The sequence below is a fragment of the Portunus trituberculatus genome, chromosome 25, assembly GCF_017591435.1.
Source record: "Portunus trituberculatus isolate SZX2019 chromosome 25, ASM1759143v1, whole genome shotgun sequence".
Classification (NCBI taxonomy): domain Eukaryota; kingdom Metazoa; phylum Arthropoda; class Malacostraca; order Decapoda; family Portunidae; genus Portunus; species Portunus trituberculatus.
The window spans coordinates 5,418,682-5,441,676 of NC_059279.1; the positions used below are offsets into that span (position 1 = coordinate 5,418,682).

At 42.7% G+C, this 22,995-nt stretch overlaps 2 protein-coding genes across 2 annotated transcripts in view; both read left to right on the forward strand.

Annotated features, from left to right (window-relative positions):
* Positions 1-1,383: 1,383 nt before the first annotated feature.
* LOC123508799 (M-phase inducer phosphatase 3-like) lies at positions 1,384-21,340 on the forward strand. Its single transcript, XM_045262714.1, has 2 exons — positions 1,384-1,512; positions 18,006-21,340. The coding sequence occupies exon 2, from the start codon at positions 18,117-18,119 to the stop codon at positions 19,656-19,658; it is 1,542 nt and encodes a 513-aa protein (XP_045118649.1). The 5' UTR covers positions 1,384-1,512; positions 18,006-18,116; the 3' UTR covers positions 19,659-21,340.
* LOC123508798 (endoplasmic reticulum membrane sensor NFE2L1-like) overlaps positions 1,520-22,995 on the forward strand; it is a 289,801-nt gene continuing 268,325 nt past the window's right edge. The window contains 1 exon segment of the mRNA XM_045262713.1: positions 1,520-1,811. The gene's annotated coding sequence lies outside the window, so the exon portion shown is untranslated.

The following is a 22,995-nucleotide window of genomic DNA, read 5'->3' on the forward strand; positions in this document are numbered from 1 at the left end:
CTTCTTGCTGTAGGTCAGGGGGTGGCAATACTTGTGTACCTGTTATCACAGTTGCCTCCTTTTTAACCTTCACTGCAACGCATGTCAATAGTGAGTTACGCAAAGCATCTCTCTCTCTCTCTCTCTCTCTCTCTCTCTCTCTCTCTCTCTCTCTCTCTCTGTGTGTGTGTGTGTGTGTGTGTGTCTCTCTCTCTCTCTCTCTCTCTCTCTCTCTCTCTCTGTGTGTGTGTGTGTGTGTGTGTGTGTGTGTGTGTGTGTGTGTGTGTGTGTGGTGTTTATCAGTCTCGGAACAATATATCACGTATACCAGGCAGGCGTAATCCTCTCAAGTGTAGAGCTTCCAAGTCGATCCTCTTTTATTGTAATGGCTAGTGCCTGCGTCATAGTCTTTCCCTCAGCCTTAGTTCCTCAGTTCCTTGCAGATTGACAAGTGAACACGGTCAGGCCAAGCCACTGACAAATATATTCCCTTACTGATGATGCACTGTGCTTAAATCGGTGGACGGTATGTATATGGAACCTGCTAATGAGCGGTGTTGGTTCTTTCCAATGTAGTGTAAGACAGTTGGCCCATATTCAGAAACACTTGCTCTCTCACCACGACAATTTTCCAAGGTCACATAGACCACTAGCAGGGTTTTCAAGACATTAACTCCTTTTTATTAAATTAGACATTTTGCTAATCCATCACCAGAAACATAAAAATACTATTACTTAAAAACACGAGTATCTTCAACTGGAGCCACTGGGAAGCGGTGATGGTGAGAGAGCAAAGCGTTTCAGCATACGGGGTCCTATCTTCCTGTGTGCTGCCTTGGGTGTACCGTACAAGTTGCCCCTTCGGGAGCTAGTGTATGCTGAGTGAGCGAGTGAAGGCTGCGTAGTGGTGTGCTGCTGCTGAGGATGCAAGGACAAGGGCAGAGTGGCCTTGCACGTCATGCGTACTGAGGGGCCGCGTTACAAGTGTGTGGGGCAGTTTCGGTGTGGCCCTGTAGCGAGCAGTTCTCTCACTTGTCTCTCCAGTGATTTGTCCTTGGATTCGGGTATTAGCCAGTAGTGTGCCTTGACACTTGGCACAGTGGTTCAGGTTCATCTCAACGGCACCGCAGCTTGTCATCTGTAACGGAAAGTAAGCGTGGATATTACGTTTAGAGTTGTGTATTTAGTGTTAGGCTGTGGCAAGTTATTCAAGGTTTCTGATAGTTAAGCATGACGAGGCACGTACACACTGTTGTTATTTGGTGGTGATTTATGTTTGTTTTGTTTTTCTTTTTGTTTTTGTCTTTGTTATTGTTGCAGGGAGAAGTTATCAGGATGGAAGGTCCCGTGGTGGAAGAGTTACCGGTTATGAGAAGCATGTCTCCGTCCACTGTTTTCGGGGAGCATATTGAGATCGACTTCAGCCAAACGCTAATAAAAGATCCATCTCAAACTGTCAAAATTACACCGAGCGAGACGTCTTTTCCGCCTTCTGAAAACAACACCAGCAAGAAGAGGAAGAAGAAGTCTGAGGTAAGAATAAACTTAACACCTCTCAGCTTTATCAATCGTAAAGGTACTGCTGTAATTTGACAGGTAAACATTAATAGTATTACGTGGAAATTAGTACTGTACAATAGCGGCGTGCTGTGCTTAAGTGGTGACGTCATGGAGGTGAGCCAATGAGAAGGGTTGAAGTATTGCGTCATCGGTAAGAGGCCAATGAGAAGGCGAGTTGCCAGCCTGGTCACACCGCGCACCGACCAATGGCGAGCCAGTCTGTATCCTGCCAAGTGTGGTGCACAGCCTGACTCAGGAGGGGACTGTGTATTGTAAGCAAGAATTCCAACACTTTTCCTGCAAATTATGGAACTTGTAGGAAATCGAGTGGGCTGGAAGTGGACGTGAGTGATTAAGGTTCAAGAAAAAAGACCAAAACGTGGAGTGAGGAGGAGAATTCGTGGGTAACTAAGGCGTGACAATACCGGTGTGAGTGAGGGTGTGTTTTGTTACCTAGCCCTACACACCTGACATTAACGGTGGTGTCAAGCTGCAATTACCTCTCCGTGGCCATTAAAGTGTTGCACTGAAGTAAAGTAGTGGCGTCAGTGTTCATAAATCTGAATATTTCTAGAAGATTCTTTGTGCGCCGAGGAACAGCTGGCTTTGTTTACCATTCAGGTACATTTTCTATGGTGATTAAGGACTGACTTGTGAAAAAAAAAAAAAAACAGTGATGTATGAAAATTTCCTCTCGTGCGTGTGTACTCGGTGAAGGTGTGGTGCGTTGAGTATGGTGTGGTGATGGTACAGAAAGCAGTGGTGATGTGAAGGTGAAGCTGAAGCTGTGTGATGTACACTGCATCACGTGAAGAAATTCATGATGTAATCACACCCAAAAGTTACATACATGTATTACCCATTTCCCACCACAAATACCACACACACACACACACACACACACACACACACACACACACACACACACACACACACACACACACACACACATACATACATATATATATATATATATATATATATATATATATATATATATATATATATATATATATATATATATATATATATATATATGTGTGTGTGTGTGTGTGTGTGTGTGTATATATATATATATATATATATATATATATATATATATATATATATATATATATATATATATATAATAAAGGGTTAGCAAGGTGTCATTTTGTAAAGGAAAGAGGCCAAAGTATCATGTTGAGTGGCAAACCTCACTGGAGAAACGAGAAAAGTCAAGTGTCAGAAATGTGCCTGGCCCCTGGCTTGTCAAAAGCAGACACACTGGCTTGATGGTGCCAGTGTCTTTGCACACCACGGCCTAGTGTTCCCACGGTGTGCTGAAGGATGTAACTATGCTGTGTCTCTTCTCTGTTCATGGGGAAGGAAAATGTTAAGTCTTTTATTAAGTCAAAAGAATGATGGATGAATTTGCACCGATATTGTATGTTGTCCAATTTTGATGTCTAGTGCAACCATGAACAATGATTTATTGGGGGTTTGAGATTTATTACTATTTTTATTATTGTTGTGCTGGTGCTTTTGTTTCACTGAATTTGAACTCAGTTGGGTCTATGTGAATTGTATTATTTTGAGGGTAAGGTAAATTTTTGCCTGTCTTCTTCCTGTTTTCAAAATGAACTTGCTCTCAGTTACTCATTTTTCTTCCAGTGAAATTGCATTCAGTTTTGGTTTATTGGGGATTTTGTTAATATGTGGGCAATAAGCTACTTGTTTGTGGCCGTTTTTATGTGCTTTAAAAGGAAACTATTAATAAAGATTTTATTTATATATATATTTTCAATGAATTTGCAATCAGTTATTCTCACAGTAAATAGTGCAGTAGTGCAATGGGTGGTGCTACCGTGATGCTGGAAGTATTCAAGTAGAATGTTTTCCGTGGCTACCTGGAAGTTCTTACAGGATGTTAGAATGATGACGTTTATGAGGGGAGGAGATGTGGGGGGGTGGCTTTGGGTTTTTTCCATAAGGTTTTCTTGTGAGGATGTTACTCAGGCTGCTCAGCATGCTTACTTTACTATGGTTAGTGATCTGTTCCTTTGGCTATTTCTCTTAATCTCTTCAGTATTGGAATGCATTTTTATTTTGAATTTTGGGTATGATTTGATGATTTTATTGGCATTAGGAAAGATCTATAGAGGTCAGAAGATTAATAGCCAAGGTCTTCACAATTTTAATCCCCCACATAAGTTTCTGAAGCTGTAGACAGTCACCAAAATAGTAAACAAAATGAATATGAAAGCTCGTTCTGGTAATGAAGGGGTTAACCTAACGTAACCTAACCTAAGTGCATTTTTGGCAGCATGTGTGAATTTTCCTTTAGGTTTGTTTCCCCCTTTCTCTTGTATCTTCTTGTGTGACTCTTATTCATTGCCGTCTGTTCTCCATCACGCTCTCTATTTCCCTTTCTTGTTCTTTCGCTGCGTCCCTGGAGTGAATGGTTGGCGCCACGTACAAGTTTCCTCCAGTTATTTGTGCCACCGTCATGTGACTGACTCTGTGGCTCCCATCCCTTGCTGGTATACCGCAATCCACCCCTGTATCCCACTCTGTTTTCTTGACCACCAGCCCCTTTTCACCCCATCCTGGTCTTCTTTTATTAATACGTGAGCATACCATCACATTTTTCATCTTATCATTTACAAGTCATTTACTGTGTGCCTCCTGCCGTGATGCATGATAAGGCAGGTAGTTGCCAAGCAAGCTCTTACTCTGAACGTCGTGAGACACCTTTCAAGTCTCTCTCCTCTCCTCTCATTCTCCTCTTATCCATCTTTCCTAATATGTTACACTCAGAATCTTATCAGTGTGCTATAGTCACCACTGTTTTGTTAAAGGAAATCGAGATATAGCCAGAATTATGCAGAGAAAAAAATTCTTTGTATATTTTCCTCGTCTTTAGGCAGCAAGCTAATCAAGTGATATGTCTGTGCGTCCTGTGCCTTTGACGGTTATTGTCTCGTTATTTTTAGACGCTCATTGTTAACATGGTCAGATAAACATTGACAGGGTATCCATGTGGCCTGATAGTGTGTGTATGTGTGTGTGTGTGTGTGGTGGTGCGAGCGTGAGGGAAGCAAGTGTCAGGTATTCCCAGGCCGCTCGGGACAGTCGCCTCGGGGAAAGGGAAGTAAGGATGGACTGTGACGTCACTTCCATTGCGTAAGCCAGCCCGTCATGTACTCGCTGCTGCTGCTGGTGACAGAGAGAGAGAGAGAGAGAGAGAGAGAGAGAGAGAGAGAGAGAGAGAGAGAGAGAGTCATGTACCAGCATATTATCTCATATTAATTCATACTGCTCCACTTTCGCTCTTTTCTTTATTCATTCACTGAGAAGGGAGAATGTGCACATGTAGGTAGTGAGAGGCAGTGTTGTTTTGTTCTGCTTGACTTGACGGTTGGTGAGTGTTGCGGAGGCGAGAGGAAACACGGGTGAACTCACTCGTGTCAGAACGTTTCGCCCGTTGCCTTTGTTATTGAGTGCACTCTGCCTTATGCCTGACTGTTGATACTGAAGGTGTGGCCTGCTGACGGAGACAAGTAGACCGGTGTGTTTGTGATGGATGAAAGTAGGGCCACAGCTGTGTAGGATACGAGGACAACTTAACAGCTATAATATAAAGAAAAATTACTAACATACTCGTATTTCGAAAAACCTCCTGAATAGAGTATGATGAAATAATCACCACAGCTAGATAGCCACAGGATCACAGACCCCTGCTAGAGTTAAGAGAAAGCATGTTTCGCCTTACTAGCTAAAAAGAAACTCTCCTAACTAGGCAAGAATTATCAGACAAGGCTATGAGACGTGCAATATGCAGTTGGGATAGGTACGTACATAGAAAAAGAGTATACTGAAAGAAATGTAAATTGTAAATGAAATAATTGTGGCTCCTTAAAGAAACCGCAGTGAATTAAATACGAACTCGCTTACAAACAGTCACGAATAGTACAATATGCTGCTGAGATACCCGTGAAGTAAAGTAAATGCTGTATGTGATAGGAAGTTTCAATTTTAACCACTTCAGTACCAAGACACGTTTTCATATCCACTTTTGTAACTATTTGTTGATTTTATACAGCTTCAGAAACTTGTGTTGGGGATTGAAATAGTGAAGACTGGCCATTAATCTTCTGACCTCCATAGACGCTTCCTAATGTAAATAGAATCGTCCTATCACATCCAAAACTCGATAGAAATGCGTCTCAGTAATGAAGGGGTTAATGATATGACAGGCGTAGCGGTGTTGGTAGTGTGTTAACCCCTTCACTACTATGACACGTTTTCATATTTATTCTACTTACTATTTGGTGACTTTATACATCTTTAGAAACTTATGTGGCGATTGAAATAGTGAAGACTCTGGCCATTAATTTTCTGACCTCCATAGACCCTTCCTAATGTCAATGAAATCGTCTAATTACACAAAACTCATGGTAAAGATGCGTCCCAGTACTGAAGGGGTTAATGGTGTACTAGATGCATGGTGTTCTCATATTTTTTCTTCCTCTTCCTGGCCGGTCACTGTGTGAGCTGCGATGCTAATCAAACCAGTGTTATCAGCGTCTGATTGTGTTATCAGGATCTTACCTTCCCTCTGATCTCGTGGCCTGCCATAACGGGTTAGTTATGACGTAACGGATCTTCGCTGGGGTCCATGATTACCTTTATCGTGGCTTACTTCATCAGAGGACTACACTCTACCTGACTTGTCTCGCCTATATATGTTTTTTTTTCCTCAGTGTAAAGAGTTGGCCAAGGTCACCGAAAAAAAACAATGGAAAAAAGATCCATTAAAGGTGCCAGTCCTAAAAGGGAATACTATTACTCCTTATGAGAGAGTTTAACTTAACCACTTGCATACTTGGAGACGTTTTACCTTAAGATTTGTAAACGATTAGACCATTGTATCAACATTAGGAAGGGTCTGTGGAGAGCAGAAGAATAATGACCACAGTCTTCACTATTTTACTACCCAACATAAGTTTTCTAAAGCTATAAAATCGCCAAATAGTAAGCAGAATTAATATGGAAGCACGCCATGGTACTCAGGGAGTTAAGGTAAATACTGAAGCAGGCAGAGTTCCATACTGGGGCTATTCACTTTGTATTTATTGTTATGCAAGAAAAAAAAACATACATTACAATTTTTCAGTCTAAAGGATCAAATGTGTCTCTTTCTCTATATGACCGCCCCTACCTAACATTATAAATGAACAGAAAGTCCATATACGTACAAGTAGCATACGTGACATGAAATAGTAATACAACACAGTGACAAACAGTAACAGTAACAAGTATGCTCATATCAACAGGTTAGCAAGGCACTCATGAATTATTTAGGTTAACTTAATACATCAAGTTACCCTAATTTTGGTCTCTTTATAACACCTACGCCAAGAGGAAGAGAGGCAACACGCACGTACACCATATAGCTCATTGAGTTCCAAGACTACCTACTGCTCGCACTCTTACACGTACATTCTCCGCCCTTTTTTTCTGGCTATTACTGTGCGTTAAGATGATGTAGCATTGCACAGTGAGGGAGCAAAGGCTTTCATTAAGTGCCACATAAAAACAACACGTACACCATGCAGTTGTTGTTACCACCTACTCTCTACACACTTACGTTCTTAATCCGTCTCCCTCTTACTGTACGTTAACCCCTTGAGTACCTTGATGCATTTCCATATTCTTTCTGGTTACTATTTGGCGATTTTATGCAGCTTCAGACTCTTGTGTGGGGATTAAAATAGTGAAGACTCTAGCCATTAATCTTCTGACCTCCATAGACTCTTCTTAATGTAAATAAAATCGTCTAATCATACCCAAAACTCATGGTAAAAATGCGTCCCAGTACTGAAGGAGTTAAAGCGATGAAAGTCTGCATATACTGATGAAAGACAAGTGTGTACCAGTTTTGAGTGTTTCTCTGCATGCTGGTGTTATGGAGTACTGGAGTAGAGTGCTGCTGCTGTCGTGTAGAGCTGCTGTATATTGAGAAGACTACTAGAATGAAGACTTCAGAGAGCCCATCCGCCACTGTTCGCCTATGAGAAAACTGCAAGGCATAAGACACTGACTGACTACTGGCAGATTGACACGCGGGTGGCGAAAACAATGTGGTCGGAACTTGGACACTTGCACAAGCGCTTATGTACAGTGAGGAGATAACTTGCTCAGTGATATTCATTAAAGCAGTAAGGTCTGTGAAAGCGGTATGGGGTATGTAGGTTAGCACTGTCTTAGTGAGTGAGAGAGAGAGAGAGAGAGAGAGAGAGAGAGAGAGAGAGAGAGAGAGAGAGAGAGAGAGAGAGATAAAACAAAACAAATCAAGAAAGAAAGCTTTTGAACTAATGTGACGCTATAAACTAAAGTATCATTATCTCAGCCCAGCGTCAGTGGAAGAACAGAGCTTTGTACAGATCTCGTTGCACGCCGGCTTAAAAACACGGTGTTGTTGCTGAGAGGAAGTAGTTGCCAAGGAAACGAAAGGTTGATGGCAGAAATGCCTCGCCCCTTTCCTGAGCACTGAGCACGTCTGGCCAGCGCCGGTGACATGATGTGGTGCGGTGGAGAAGGAAGGGAATGAGGGAGAGGGAGAGAGGGGATTAGGAGAAAAGGAAGGAAAGGGAGTGACTGATAAGGAGATAGGGAGAAAAGGAAGGAAAGGGGGTGACTGATAAGGAGATAGGGAGAGGGAGAGACGGGATTGAGAGAAAAGGAAGGAGAGAGAGGGAAGAAAGGGAATGAATGATAAGGAATTAGGGAGAAGTGGAACTACAGGCTAAACAAAAAGTAAGGGAGGAATTACATTATTATTTGCTTTAGAGGAAAGAAAGGGAGACACTGCTACTATCCTACCGCCATTAGAGAGAGAGAGAGAGAGAGAGAGACGGGGGAGGCTAAGGGGAATGGCAGGAAAGGGAGAGGGGAGAGCTTAGTGTGATGTGGTTTGTAAGGACTAACTAATTATGCACTATCTAGTCACCACACACACAACCTCTCTCTCTCTCTCTCTCTCTCTCTCTCTCTCTCTCTCTCTCTCTGTGTGTGTGTGTGTGTGGTAATGGTAGAATAGTAACAGAAGGGGTAATAGAAATATGCGTTTATTGTTATTATTAGTAGTATAAGTAGTAGCAGCAGTAATAGCAGTAGTAGTGGTAATGGCGGGGCCTTTTGATGTACCAATGTCAAAGTAATAGTGCATTTGTATTGGTGAGGCGCGTAGGTGTTATTACTGCTGTATTTTACTGTCATATGGCGAGGCGGAGGCGGAGGAGGAGGCAGGTGGGTGGGTGGGTGGGTGGGTTTGGAGCCAGGGAGGTCAAGGAAGCTGGTTGTGGGAGGGAAGAGGCAAGAGGGAGAGCGACTCACTCTCTCCCACCACACGAGGAAGGTGGCACTGGAGGTGTCGTCGTGGAGTGTTGTGTGTAGAGTGTCCTGGAGTGACGGTGAGGCTGACTAGCGTGTTCTGGTCATTCGTCTACTGAGAACAAGAACAGAAAGAATGTCACATTGTGCTTATAGTGTATTGGTCTAGTGAAGATTCTGAAACAGGCATTACTGTGCGTCCTTCTACTGAGAGTTGTTAAAGGAAAGAGTCAAGCTTGGTCTTGCACTGCTTTCGTCAACAGATTGTTGTGAAACGGGCAGTTGACGTGCGTTCCTACTGAGAATTCTGATAGGCAAAAAATCGCTGGCGTTTTTACTAGCATTTGTTTTAGCTGTTGAAAAGTGAAACACTGAAGAGAGAGAGAGAGAGAGAGAGAGAGAGAGAGAGAGAGAGAGAGAGAGAGAGAGAGAGACTACTGAAAATTCCAAATATGGAAATTGAATTAAAGCTTGGTTTCTGTAAAAAACTAAAACCAGAAAAAAATATTGTTTAATTTATTGATATAATTTTTGCTTGTGAATAGTTACATGGAGGAGCTGCACTGTGCAACTCTTTTTATGTGCAGAAGTTTATGATGTTGAAGTGATCTGAATGTCAGGTTTTTATACATATACTATAATTATATAAGTTCAAGCGATTTCAAGCAATATTTGTATGTACCTTGGTCATTCGTGTTTATGTATAATGTCCATGCTTTTTTAAGTAACACGTGCGGTTTGACATTTGAGTTGAGGGATTCACAAGGTGGTGATTAGTCCGTCATGTCAGTCCGTCCTCCTCCTTCACTCTCATGTATAAGAGAGATCCGAACTTGTTTGTGTCGCCAGGTTAATGAAGTGTGTGAAAGTGCGGTGTCTCCAGAGGTCACGTTAGCAGTGGTGGCTGTGTGATACCGTGTTTGGTGATGCTGGTGATAGAGCGAGGCAGGGGAGCGGCTCATCAGCTCCTGTCTTGGCGTGCCTCAAGCTAACTGGGCTACACTATGTTTGTAAATATTTCTTATGCGTGTGTGTAAGCAAGTGAGATAGGTGAGATAGCAGACAAGATAGGGAGCGGCGTCCTTGTTCGTGACTGTCATATGTGTTAGTGTAGTGGGTCGCATTATTTTTGTTATCGTATTTTTGTTGATGAATATGTAGAGATGAGAGCAAACATGGCAAAGAGTGGTTCCTGTCTTACTGTATGGGAAAACTGGGTCACAGTATGTTTGTGTGTTGTCTTTTTACACCCCTAAGTGACTGAGTGAAGAAGGACTGCAAGCAAATCGAAGGCGCGAAGGAAAGTGCGAGGAACAGGTGGTTGTGAATGATTGTGGTGGCGAAACTTCTTACCACCTACTTTTACTCTTCCTTCCCCCTTCACCACCACCTCGCGTCCTCCCCATCTCACCCGGGCAACAGGTGCGCAGAGGAAATCACCTGCCACCAACACTCAAGTAACACCAACTGACATGCTTAGTTTATGTTGTTTGTCGGCTCGTAGTTTATTCATCGAGCAGTGTCAGTTTATCATAGTGTTGTCAATGATCATTTTTCCAATCTTAATCCGTCATGAGTTATTTGGGGATTAAGTGTTGTGGGCCAAATGTTGGTGGGTGCATGGTGTTGGCGGTGGTGTTTTGTGGCTGCTCACATTGGTAAACTAGATCGGTGTCTTATTCACGTGGATGTCATTTTTTCTATGATTGACGTAATGAGAATAACAGCATCAGTAGGAGGGCGAGCAGATGTGCCTGACACCTGTTGCTACTGGAGTGGTATTATACGGTCCTCGCCGCTCACCTGGCACACTTGTCTCTCCCAACACTTGCCTTGTGACGGTTTGGTGGCCACGTTGTATACACGTCAGTTATTACTGTTTTTTGAGTTGAGACTGCGTTATGCGTGAGTGTCGCTCCTTGACACACGCTACCTTTTGCTCGTAACTCAAGAGTGGCAACAGGAAGGGGCTCTGTGATGCTGGGTGGGCGAATCACCACTGGCAGGTCAATACGTCCATGACACCTGTCGGCAGAAATCCCGCTGCAGCCGCTCCCTGGTGTGAATGCCTCGTGAGGGTGGCTGTGCGTCATGCCTGCAAGGGAACAACATGGGGAGGGAACTCCCAAAGGCGTTGGGAACGGTTGTGTCACAGAGCGTGCAGCCAGGTGTGGGCGGGGATGGGTGGCGGGGGGCCACAAAAACACTGGGGTCACTGGCCTCGTGGCAGTAGTCCCGTCACTGTGGCGCCTTGACCTAACTGTCCTCCCTCTCTGCCATCTGTACCCTTGCCGCCCACTACCACCGTTGTACCACTGTACCGCCGGGACAGAGACTTTGCAAGGCGCCTCGGCACGCACCGGCCACTGATGTTTGGGCGAGGCGAAGCAGCAGTGCTGGCCCGGAAGGAGGCGAAGCGAGGGTGTGTTTCGATATGTAGGAACTCCCTCTCTCCCGACCTGACCGCCTCCTTGCCACCAGTCTTAGCTCTTATCTGCCTCACTGTTCACCATTTGGGAAGGAAGGTTTAGTGAAAGCACACCATTAATGTCAAGTGTTGCTCGAACGTAACGCCTTATAAAGCTTTGAGTGAACACACACACACACACACACACACACACACACACACACACACACACGACAAATATTTAGGGTCGAAAGCCTCGGGGTTAATGTCACTCAGACTAAAAGCACAGAAAGGCTACAGTAATCTGATGGAGAGCTGTGTGTGTGTGTGTGTGTGTGGATTGGTGGGTGGGTGGGTGGGTGTCCCTAGTGAAACTAGTAAGAAGTGAGCAGCTCTTGGCAACCTCTCCTCATCTGATTCACCATCTGGCCAGACCCGTTCCTTGCCTTACGTTGATGCAAACGTTTGTTGGTCACTGACAGGCCTCAGCGGGACCAAGACTCGAGACACTCCACTCCTCTCTTGAATCTGGTCTGCAGTTCACTTGTGCCACACCCACTTGAATCTGAGGTGCCATGAGGAGTACACAATGTTGTTACCTATGTCAGGCTGAATGTAGAGTGGCGGTTCTCTTTACGAGCTTTGTTACACGAGCATTGAATATTAATGTGGACGGCCCCTCTACCCTTCTTGGCCCGTCATACCAGGCAGCGGTGAAGGAGAGGCAGGGGAGAGGCTAAGAGGTACAAGTTGGAGTGCCTGCCATCCAACAACCTTCAAGTGGCAAGTGAAGAAGCTTTGATTGCAACTTGCTCTATGTAGCGCTGGGTTGTTGATATCATTTTGTCATAAGAAGAGCTATGGCATGAGCACTTTATCTTTCTCCTCCTTTTTCGCCCTCTTTCGTTATTACTGCGGTGTCTTACCGTAGATTGTATAAATAACCACAAAAAGGGATCGCACGTATGTTGGTATTTATTCTTCCTTTGTGACACTCCTCCTCCTCCTCCTCCTCCGTTAAGGGTCACAAGGAGGTCGCAGGTCAACGTGTTCTACTTAGTTGTAGGTCAGCCAGGTTGTCTCCAAGTTGTGTTAAGGAAAGAAGTGCGTTTGTATATGTACGTTTATAGCGAGTGTAGGAAAAAAAAAACTTCTTCCACTAGCTACGTGTTAACTACATCCTGTGTGTGTGTGTGTGTGTGTGTGTGTGTGTGTGTGTGTGTGTGTGTGTGTGTGTGTGTGTGTGTGTGTGTGTGTGTTCTGTAAGCGATGTTGAGAGAAAAAGTGTTGCAAGGAGTGTGACCTTGGAGTAGGCTGTGTTGCGACGCGGTTGCAATATGCTCTTTCAACTCCTCCTTTCTCTCTCTCTCTCTCTCTCTCTCTCTCTCTCTCTCTCTCTCTCTCTCTCTCTCTCTCTCTCTCTCTCTCTCTCTCTCTATAACGAACAGAAGGACAGAGGTGACATGGGGGGTGGGTAGCAGTGAGCTCAGGCAGGGAAGGCATGGGACGCAGGCAAGGGGGAAATTGCGTCACGCACGAGCTGGCTGGCTGACGGAGAAGGGAGGGCTGGCTTGGCGTCACCCTGTACACTGGTCGCCTCTCCTGGCATCGTGCTGTCACGTGGCTTGTAGCGTCACCAACAAATCAGTCTCACATCACTAAACAATGCATTCATTCTGAGCCTTCCTGTGTAGGTAAATCATGACATGTGTTTTAGGAATTCACACGGGTGATTTTAATAACGACCAAAGATTGACAAGTATCACTTTACTGCTGAAAAGATTATGGAATCAAGTTGTTATATCTAAGTGACTATATATCACTTTATCTTTGATCTTAAGACGTTGAACTTTATTTCAATAAGTTTCTTGTAATCAAACAGGGCAAAATAATTTACTCGTAGATGCCTATAACTGCAGTTCTTCATGATTACACTTAAGACAGGTTTGGCGCTCGGTGCTGAATGCCGATGCTACTCTTGTAATCATTTACTCATTCTTCGTGGTACGTTATTTCCTTTTGGCTTTTATTATACAAGAAAACAAGTACTAATTTTATTGTTTAACGGTGGCGAATAAACTTTCAGTCAACTTGTGTGTATAAATAATGCAAGAGCTTTTGTCCACTCAAGTTTCCACAGAGGACAATGTTTATGAACGTAACAGGTGGTGGAAATATCTCCGACAGGCGTGGCGGTGGTGGTGGTGGTGATGGTGATGGTGTGTGCCATGGCGTTGAGAAGCGAAGGGGAAGCTTGGTCAAGTTCATTGTCTCTTTATTTTTAACCCTACATATTGCTGGCGTCACTAGCAACAAGAGGCAGTGGCTCTGGTATGAGGGTAGCAGGGTGAAGCGTGTGCGCATGCCTTGTAGTAATATTATAATTGGAGTTGATCAAATTTAACAACACACCTTAACTTGGAAAGATAAAACTACTTATTCGGATGACATTTTCTTGCCTACTACTGATAGTGTCATTCAGCGGCGAAACTAATTCCCGTATAATTCACTCTTGGCACATAAGTAACAACACAGTCAATGTATCGTTCATGGGTGGAGCTCTGTCTTATTGCCATTATTTAGTTGTGTGCCTTTTGATCCCATGTTAAGTCGTCGTGGCGGCAAAAGTTTCTTCTCAGACTTTACTCGCCCTGGGAAATAGCCACAGTTCACGCGCCAGAAATGCCAAAGATGAGTCATGACCGAGTCCACCCGCCACTCATAAACGTGACACTTTAACATCGATCGATTTTTTGTGAGTACGAGTGGCTGTCCTTTACATAACTGAAGTGAATAGATGTGTCACCTTTTAACCAGTCTGACCTTGTAACTAAACAAGGTAAATGTACCCTGCTTTTATTATTTTTGTTATTATTATCCCCTTTCTTTTTTCACGACTTGAAAACAATGGAAGATGTAAGCCACTTTTTTTTCTCCCACTCCTTGTCCTTCTCGTTCTCTACTCTTCTCATTCCTAACCTAATCTAACCTAACCAAACAAGGCAAACGTACCCCGAGATAGCGTTTTTTGTTTTTTTTCTTCCCCCTTTCTTCACATCATACCTACACTTGATCTCTTTCTCTTTGATATATTTATGCACTCACTCACATACTCACTACATTTACTCTTCAATATATCACTCCGTTTCTTCTCTGTTAATCTGTCAGTTCCTTCCTTTTTACCGTCTGAGATGCAAGTGGACTTTCTAATTTTCTTTCCCTGTTCGTCCCTCTCGTCCTCTTCCCTCCGTCATCCGGGTAAGGGTTCACTGGCCTCGGTACACCAAATCTCATAACGAACGTTCCCTGGCCAGGGCGAAGCAAGGCCAGTGCCCCTTAGATGCCGCCAAAATCGAGTATGTTGGGGCTACGAATGTGTGTGTGTGTGTGTGTGTGTGTGTCGCAGGGAGGCACTATGCACGACGCACTCTTGAGAAGGGCTGGGCGTGGCAAGAATGAGTGCCGTGGCGCGGAGATTGGGTGCCGTTCTGTACACATCGATTCTCATAGAGTACGAAGGCTAGGAGGAGGAGGAGGAGGTGGAAGTGGTGATGGTGAAGGAGGAGGAGGAGGAGGAGGAGGAGGAGGAGGTGGAAGTGGTGATGGTGAAGGAGGAGGAGGAGGAGGTAGTGGGCCGGTAATATCACTGTGACCAGATGCCTCCTCTTCTATCCCCTTTTTCTTCCTCCGCTTCCTCCTCCTCCCATCCCGTCTATCATTCACTCCCCTTGCCACTTTTTTTTTTATTTTTTTCTGTATTTACCGCTTCTTTCCAGCTTCAACTTGACTTTCCTTTGTGTGTGTGTGTGTGTGTGTGTGTGTGTGTGTGTGTGTGTGTGTGTTTGTGTGTTCAAACCTGCATTCCTCAGCCTCATCAAGTTAATAGGGTACACTGGCTCTCTACCCTTAGTTTTTTTTTATTTTTTATTATTATTATTTATGAGAAGCGAATTTGTGGCAAGTGTGAACCAATGATATTATTTACAGAGAGGAGATTTTGTTCTTCCCTCGTTATGTTGGATATTTGTAGGCTTAGTAATCATGACTCTCTCTCTCTCTCTCTCTCTCTCTCTCTCTCTCTCTCTCTCTCTCTCTCTCTCTCTCTGCTTTTCATTTTAAAACTGCTTGCGTTTCACTTCCCTACTTAATGTGTGTGTGTGTGTGTGTGTGTGTGTTTTGATATCCTATTTTATAGTGCGTTGGCAGGGTAAGTACATATTGAGTTGAGGGAGGGATTAATGTGATGTTTGCTTCTAAAAACCCCCCAACTTTCAACTATCTGGGTCAGTGACTTTGTATACAACTCTTGAAAATAAACTTGCGCTTCGGCAATAGCTTAGTAAGGCAACCCAGGAGTATATTTGCACCGTAAATGTTCCTTCGCTGGCGTCTTACGTGAAATACTTGTGGTTCTGAGGTACGATTTCATTCCTGAGTGTGTTCCGTTAAAATTTTATACTGTCTAATCGTGTTCCTGGTATATCTTTTTCTCATGTAAACTGTGATGAAAAACAAGTTATATTTGTTGATAAAAATATTTGCTGGCTACGCAGTAACCTACCTACCTACTTTTGTTAAAATGACTCATTATTTATTTCATTTATGAATACCTACGATGTGGGTATAAGAGAGAGAGAGAGAGAGAGAGAGAGAGAGAGAGAGAGAGAGAGAGAGAGAGAGATGCCCAGCTGATTTTAAATGCCCTTGAGTGAGGCGTTGCACGTGAGACAAAGGGAAAGGAAATGGTGGTGGATTATTTCTACTCTAATGAAAGAGAACTACAATTAATTAGTTTTGATTGAGTTCTTATAGAAATGAAACACATGAAAATTGAGTTTCTTCATAATTCACACCTAGTCGTTCTTTTTACTTGTTCTCTTGAAACTTGAGGCCGTTATTATTAAAACTCATCACATTATGTATTTAACGATTTTTACATATTTGTTGGTGTACAGTAGTAGGTGGACAGTTTCTGAACGATTCTATGGGTCGAATGTTTGGGTAACGCATACGGACACGCGCTCCTATCGCCATGGAGAGAGAGAGAGAGAGAGCGCTACTTAGAAGACGTGTGTAAGAGCTTGGTAGGTAATATGAAAAATAACTTTATTTTTCCAGGTATTCATGAGCTTGGTGTTGTCCTTGGTTATAGTAAGGATAGATAAGGGTCAGGTTAATCGCTGGACAGTTATGGAAAGTGAAGGATAACTGATCCTGGCCAGAGAGAGAGAGAGAGAGGACGTGGAAGAAGGTACTGCTAGTGATACGACTGATTTATCTTTCTAAATTTCAATGAGCTTCGTGTTGTCGTAGGTTATTATGATGGTAGATAAGGACTTGTTAGTTTGACCAGTATCCCTTGGCAGTCAATATTTCTGTTACAGTTGTTAATGTTATGAGAAGACAAAGATTTGATCCACGCGGCCGCTCTCTCGTCATAACCAGAGGGGATTAGTGTAAAGCGACTTGGTTATACTTTGGTTTTCATGTGCATGTGAGTCATGCTGGTCATCTTGTTAAGTAGTGTGGGTAAGGTTGAGTGAATATTAAGTTTGTGGGGCATAGAATTACCGAGACTGGCGTGGTGTGGTGTGTAAGTGTGGTGATTGGTGTGCTCGCGGCGTGGTGTAGGTGCGGTGTTCTTTGAAGTGTGCTTGACGTGGTGATGTGCTGTGGTGAGGTAAGGTAAGGTGAGACTTAGGTTTGGCGTGGTGTTGCTTAGATGTTGGATTGTGGTGTATTGTTGCATTTGATGTGTTGGGCTAGACTTGGTGTGGGGTGTTGAGGGGCATGTGGTGTGGTGTGTGATTGGAATGTAGTCTGTGGTGTGACAGCAGAGGCAGATGAACAGCACCGTGGATTGAGACTCCCTGTAGTACGTTTCACTCATCCTGTCATTGTACTTCATGAGATTTATGAGTCCATCCTTTGAGTGCCATTGTGTCTACTTGTGCACCATTGTATTGCATGAGTGCTGTCTGTTAGCGTGATTGATCACACTGCATGGGAGGACAGGAGTGGGAGGGTAAGGCAATGGACGAGAGGAAAAGGGGCAAGATATATTGGATTTCAGTTCCACTTTTTGTTTCTTTGTGTTTATGTACTAGTTACTTTAATGCAGTGGTTCCTTAACCTTTCCTGAGTGAATACCACTTGGAGATGCCGTAGAGTCCCCACGTACCACCTGGTTCCAGAAAACTCAATTCCAGCAAATATCAATTTATTCACAAATAGAACACACAAATGAACTAACAAGGAACACAACTCAATATAATGTGAGAGATGCATCTGTTTATTATTCACCAGTTGATCAATGCCAGATCATCTTGGGTAAAGCAATGATTTTTGAGAAATTGATTAATTTAATGAAACAAAAATTGCATATGATCCCTAAAGTGTTCCTGTACCACCTGGAAGGCCTTCCTTATGTCTAGTGGTATGCGTACTACTGGTTGGGAGCCACTGCTTTAATGTAACAGATCTGATTAGACTATTAATCCTATTAAGGATTTTTTCAAGAAAACCTTTTGGGTAATGTATATGAAATATGAAGCTGGTTTCATTTAACATTCACCAAGTTTAATAAAAGAAAATTTATCCTCATATGACTGAAATATAATCAGAGGAAAAAAACAATGATTTGTGTAGTGAAGTTAGTTTTAATTGTAATATTGCTTTCAAGGCACAAGAGTGTACAGCAAGGGCTTGCAAGAACTCAGGCAGAAGTGAATAACTGGCTTTGAACATCTGACTAGGTTAAGTAGAGCTGGACAAACAAAGAAGAAATACTACCATGAATGCCCAAGATATGTATGACAGTGAGCTTCAATTTAGTGAAGATGATTTCTCACCCAAGTCAAACATGGCTTTGTCCCATCATGACACTCTCTCCACTTCATACAGACAACTGTTACTCTCCACCAGTATTTGTGACGTGCCTCAGTCTCAGTCTGGCCTCTTTGGCTCAACTCAACTTTCAAATTGCTCACTGCCAGACAACCATGGTTCCAGCTTTGAGCCCAGCATGAGGGGACCTGCTTTCAATCCTTGGCACCACAAAGTTACATCCAAACTCAAGCAAGAAAATTCTGTCTCCTCATATTCTCTAGCCAGTCTTCCTTCCTGCAGTAATGTTGGTCCCTTAAAACAAATTCAGAATGTGATGAATAGGAGCGTGGATTCCAGTCCTCTTAAAAAGAAATGTAAGATGATGTTACCTTACCAGAAGCTTGCCTTCTCTTCTCAGGATTTTATCTCAGATGATTTTGATACATCACCTCATGACAGTGGGCACTTTGAAAGTAGCAAAAAGACTACCACAGCCACAGGCTCATTATCTCCTGCTCAAGCTGAAGGACAAAGGCCTCTCAAAGGGTGTTCATCACTCATCCTTGATGAAGATGATGCAGTTGTGATGACAGAGCTCATGAATGAAGTGACACATGAAGATCAGGAATTCTTACCTTCCCCCATACATGTGGATAAGTTGTGTTCACCACCCAAAACCCTATCCTGTCTGTCTGTCAAGCATCATCCCTTTTCTCAGGTTCATAAACCTATGGCAGGCAAAGAGAATGTGTATCCCTTAAAACGATCACATTCAGAATGGGGTGCCAGAACTGTAGAAAGTAAACTTGGGGAGCTGGATGCATCCAGCTCATTCTCTGACCCAAAGGTCTTGGAAACCCACATCACCGTAATGAAGGCATTAAGCAGAAGTTTTGAAAATGAAGAGAATCTCACTGGTGACTTCTCTAAGGCTTTGTTGCTTCCTGTTCTTGAGATAAGGAAACACTCTGACCTTTGGTCTATAAGTGTTCATACTCTAGCAGATGTTATTAAGGGCAAGTACAATGGTAAACTTGCCTCCTGCAGAATCATTGACTGCAGGTACCCATATGAATATGATGGAGGACACATAAAGGGAGCAGAAATGTGGCACTTGCCAGAGTTAGTGTCTGAGCACCTGAAAGCTAAGAAAAATGCTCCATTCATTGCTAGCGAGGAAGAACTAAGACACATCATGGTATTTCATTGTGAGTTCTCTACAGAAAGAGGACCCAAAGCACAGCGGCTGCTGCGGCAGATTGACCGTACTGCCAACAAGAAAAATTATCCTGCTCTTCATTTTCCTGAAGTGTACTTGCTGGAAGGAGGTTATAATGCCTTCTTTAAGAAATACTCAGAGCTGTGCACACCCTGCAACTATGTGAGGATGGTTGATCCCAAACATAATGAGGATCTGAAACACTTTAAAGCCAAGTCCAAGTCCTGGGATAGTGGGAAGGAATACTCCAAGATCTGCATACGCTTCCCTAGGCTGGAATTATCTTAACTTTTTTGTGTATATGTAAAATGTCTCCTGTGTTGTGGAGCACAGGAAGGTTTTGTCTATGTTCAGTCTGTAACATTATGGATTTTTATGTAGAAATATGAAATTTGATGTACCCTTAATTTTAATTTTTGCTTTATTTATTTACTTTTTTGGTTTATTTACACTTGATTTGACTTAAACATCATCCAATGATAGTGCAAATCATTCAGAATTTTGTGCTTAGGATAATTTTTATCCAGGTTCAGTTTTTTTTTTTTTAAAGCAAAGGTTGTGGAACAATGTTCCTCCTAAAACAGTGAAACATTAAGCTCTTAGATTGTGATTGGTCTGAACAGAATTTTTCTTCGTAATTTTTTTTCCTTAGGATACAGTTATATTTAAATGTGTTTATTTTTTGTCACCTTTTATTGTGATTTCGGAAAGTGTGGTTTTCTGGTAACAATTTAGGTCAGTTTCCATCATTCTTGAAAGTTGGTGTTGAAATTTTTTTAGCAGTATTTTTATCAGTATTTATTTTTTCATAATTGATTTGTAATTGATTGTAACATTTGATTTACAATCTAGCAAGTATAATTTAGATGATTAAATTCAATTGCCTTTCAAGAACAGCATCATTAAGTAAACTATTGTCTTGACAGTTATAATTGTGATATTTGCTTTATAGTTTTGTAAAGAGAGCTGTGATGAATAAACTTAAAATAAAATCTTCCAAGTATAATTGTCATTAAGTTATGTTGATAACTGAATTCGGTACTTTTACTAAAAAATTCAGATTGTTGAACATATAGTATTCATATAGTTGAAATTCTGATGAATGATATTTGTAGTGCCACAAAGAAAAATATTAAATTGATTCAATAAAAATTATAAGCTGTAACTTGTATTGCCCATGCACCATATATTTTACTGAAGCTAGGCGTGAAGCAAGCTTACTTAAACTGAATTACCTCGCCAGTGATCACTGACTATACACACATTTTATAAGCAGACAATTTTTCTTATGAATGGTAAATAATTATCAGTCCAGTCTGCCTTGATACACTTTTCATTATATAAATTAGACAACTTGCAGATGACTTTGGGAGCTAGTGGGAATGCTCTAAAACAAGTCTAAGGGTACATCGATTGTGGGCGCCCTGCTGAGCTTGTGACGCAAGCCTCGGACTGCGTTGTTGTGGGTGGGTGAAAGCGTGGAGACCAGCCAAAAAGTTAGAAAAATAAATAAAGGGAAGGGGCAAGTAGTGAGTAGGATAATATTATAAGGAACAAAAATAAAATAAAATAAAATAAAAAGTATGTACATGAGCAAAAATAACTGAATTGAGGGAAAGTAACAATTTATCATCTGTGTATGTAGAGAAATGCAGAGTTAAAAGTCGAGTAACAAAAACTTAGAATAAAGGAAGAGAGATGCCATGATACTAACCTCGAACTATAATGTGAAACAGGAAAAACTAATGTGTGTGTGTTTGCCTTGCGTACGTTTCTGGGAACTAATGTGAGAAGGACAGCGGAAATGCGCGCACACGTGTATTTACTTATAGTAGTTACCTACAAGTAGTTGTATTATACAGGGTTGGAGCGGGGCTCATAGTGCCGTCTCCATATCTCCATTCATCTAATTTTTTCTTAAAGTTATGCACATTATGTGCTGTAACATCTTCATTATGTGTAATTCACGTCGGTCGTCTGCTGGTCACCCAGCCAGTCTTCCCCATTACGGAGCGAGCTCAGAGCTCATAGACCGATCTTCGGGTAGGACTGAGACCACATCACACTCCACACCGGGAAAGCGAGGCCACAAACCCTCGAGTTACATCCCGTACCTATTTACTGCTAGGTGAACAGGGGCCACACATTAAGAGGCTTGCCCATTTGCCTCGCCGCGCCGGGACTCGAATCCGGGCCTCTCGATTGTGAGTCGAGCGTGCTAACCACTACACTACGCGGTGTGTGTATGTGTGTGTGTTTGTACATCAGTGGAAAGAAAATTTATTAATAAAAAAAAGAACCCCAAGTACCTCCGTGGTACTGAACAATGGTTGGCTCGCGTCCCAAGTTGTGTTTGATTAGCTGGACCTCTTTTCTGCTGGTTTATGATGAGAGCTGAGATGGATTGCCTTTCTCGTAACCATAAAATGTTAAAGCTATGTTTAGCTATATGTATCAAGAAAGTGTCATTTTTGTGTGGGAAGTTAATTATATTTCAGAACTATTGTTACTACTATGAAGAAAGAGTAACAATACTTATGACTACTGTAATTTCAACACCCGGATTTTTTTTCGCTATAAGAGGCATCATGTTTGTAAGGGATTAACATTCGTAGCGGCAGTGAGGTGGTGCATGAGGGTGGGGGGATGGTTCAAGTGAGTTATTGGGAATCGCACATGCCAGTACCCATGCACGTTGGGATGTGGTGGATAGAAAGATGCACTGTCCTTGATAGTTAATGCGGAGATGGTGTCACGGTGTGGGAGTGTGCAGTATATACTAGTATAGAGGAAAACAGGTGTGTGTGTGTGTGTGTGTGTGTGTGTGTGTGTGTGTGTGTGTCACCTCGGGGTACCTGCCAGCGCTTTGTCCCTCCCACGCTAAGCCGGGCATGCCGCCCCTTGCTCACTTGAGTCTGCCACACTAGCTAGACCAATGCACCACTGCCACTACCATACTCGCTGCTTCTCAGTCAGTTAGCGCAGTGGCACTGAGCGACACGGCTTTTCTCCCGTTAGTCTTGAGCGAGCAGTAGTGAGAGTCACATGAGAACGTCTGCCAACTTCTTACTTGATACGCAATCTCGCATATTCACTTACGTATTGGGAGTGTTGTGACCATACGCGTTGCTCATGTGTGGTGTAGTGTGAACTGAAGGGTAGAGCAATGTGTTCTCATCTATCGCCTTACAAACTATGTCAGATATTGGATCGTATCCCTTCTTACGTTTGCCTTTGTGATTGTTTAGCGTGACGAATTGATTGTGTTCTGTGAAAAGAGTGGAGTGTGATGGAATAAACAGTGATCAACTATGTATTGGAACACATTTCTTGAGCGTCATGCAACATGTCTTAACAACGCTCTATTTTGTTTAGCATGTGTTATGATATATGATATCAGTGATTTGATTCCCTGTAAGCAGTGGAAGTGTAATCAATCGCAATACACTACGCAATCTCTCTCTCTCTCTCTCTCTCTCTCTCTCTCTCTCTCTCTCTCTCTCTCCATAAGCTAAATTGCTTTATGCTCACCACGTATCGATAAGGAAAATGAGACAGATGGAGATGCTAAGGCAAGAGTGTGCGTACAATTCTCGCGATTTATGACCATACAAGAATGGTCGGT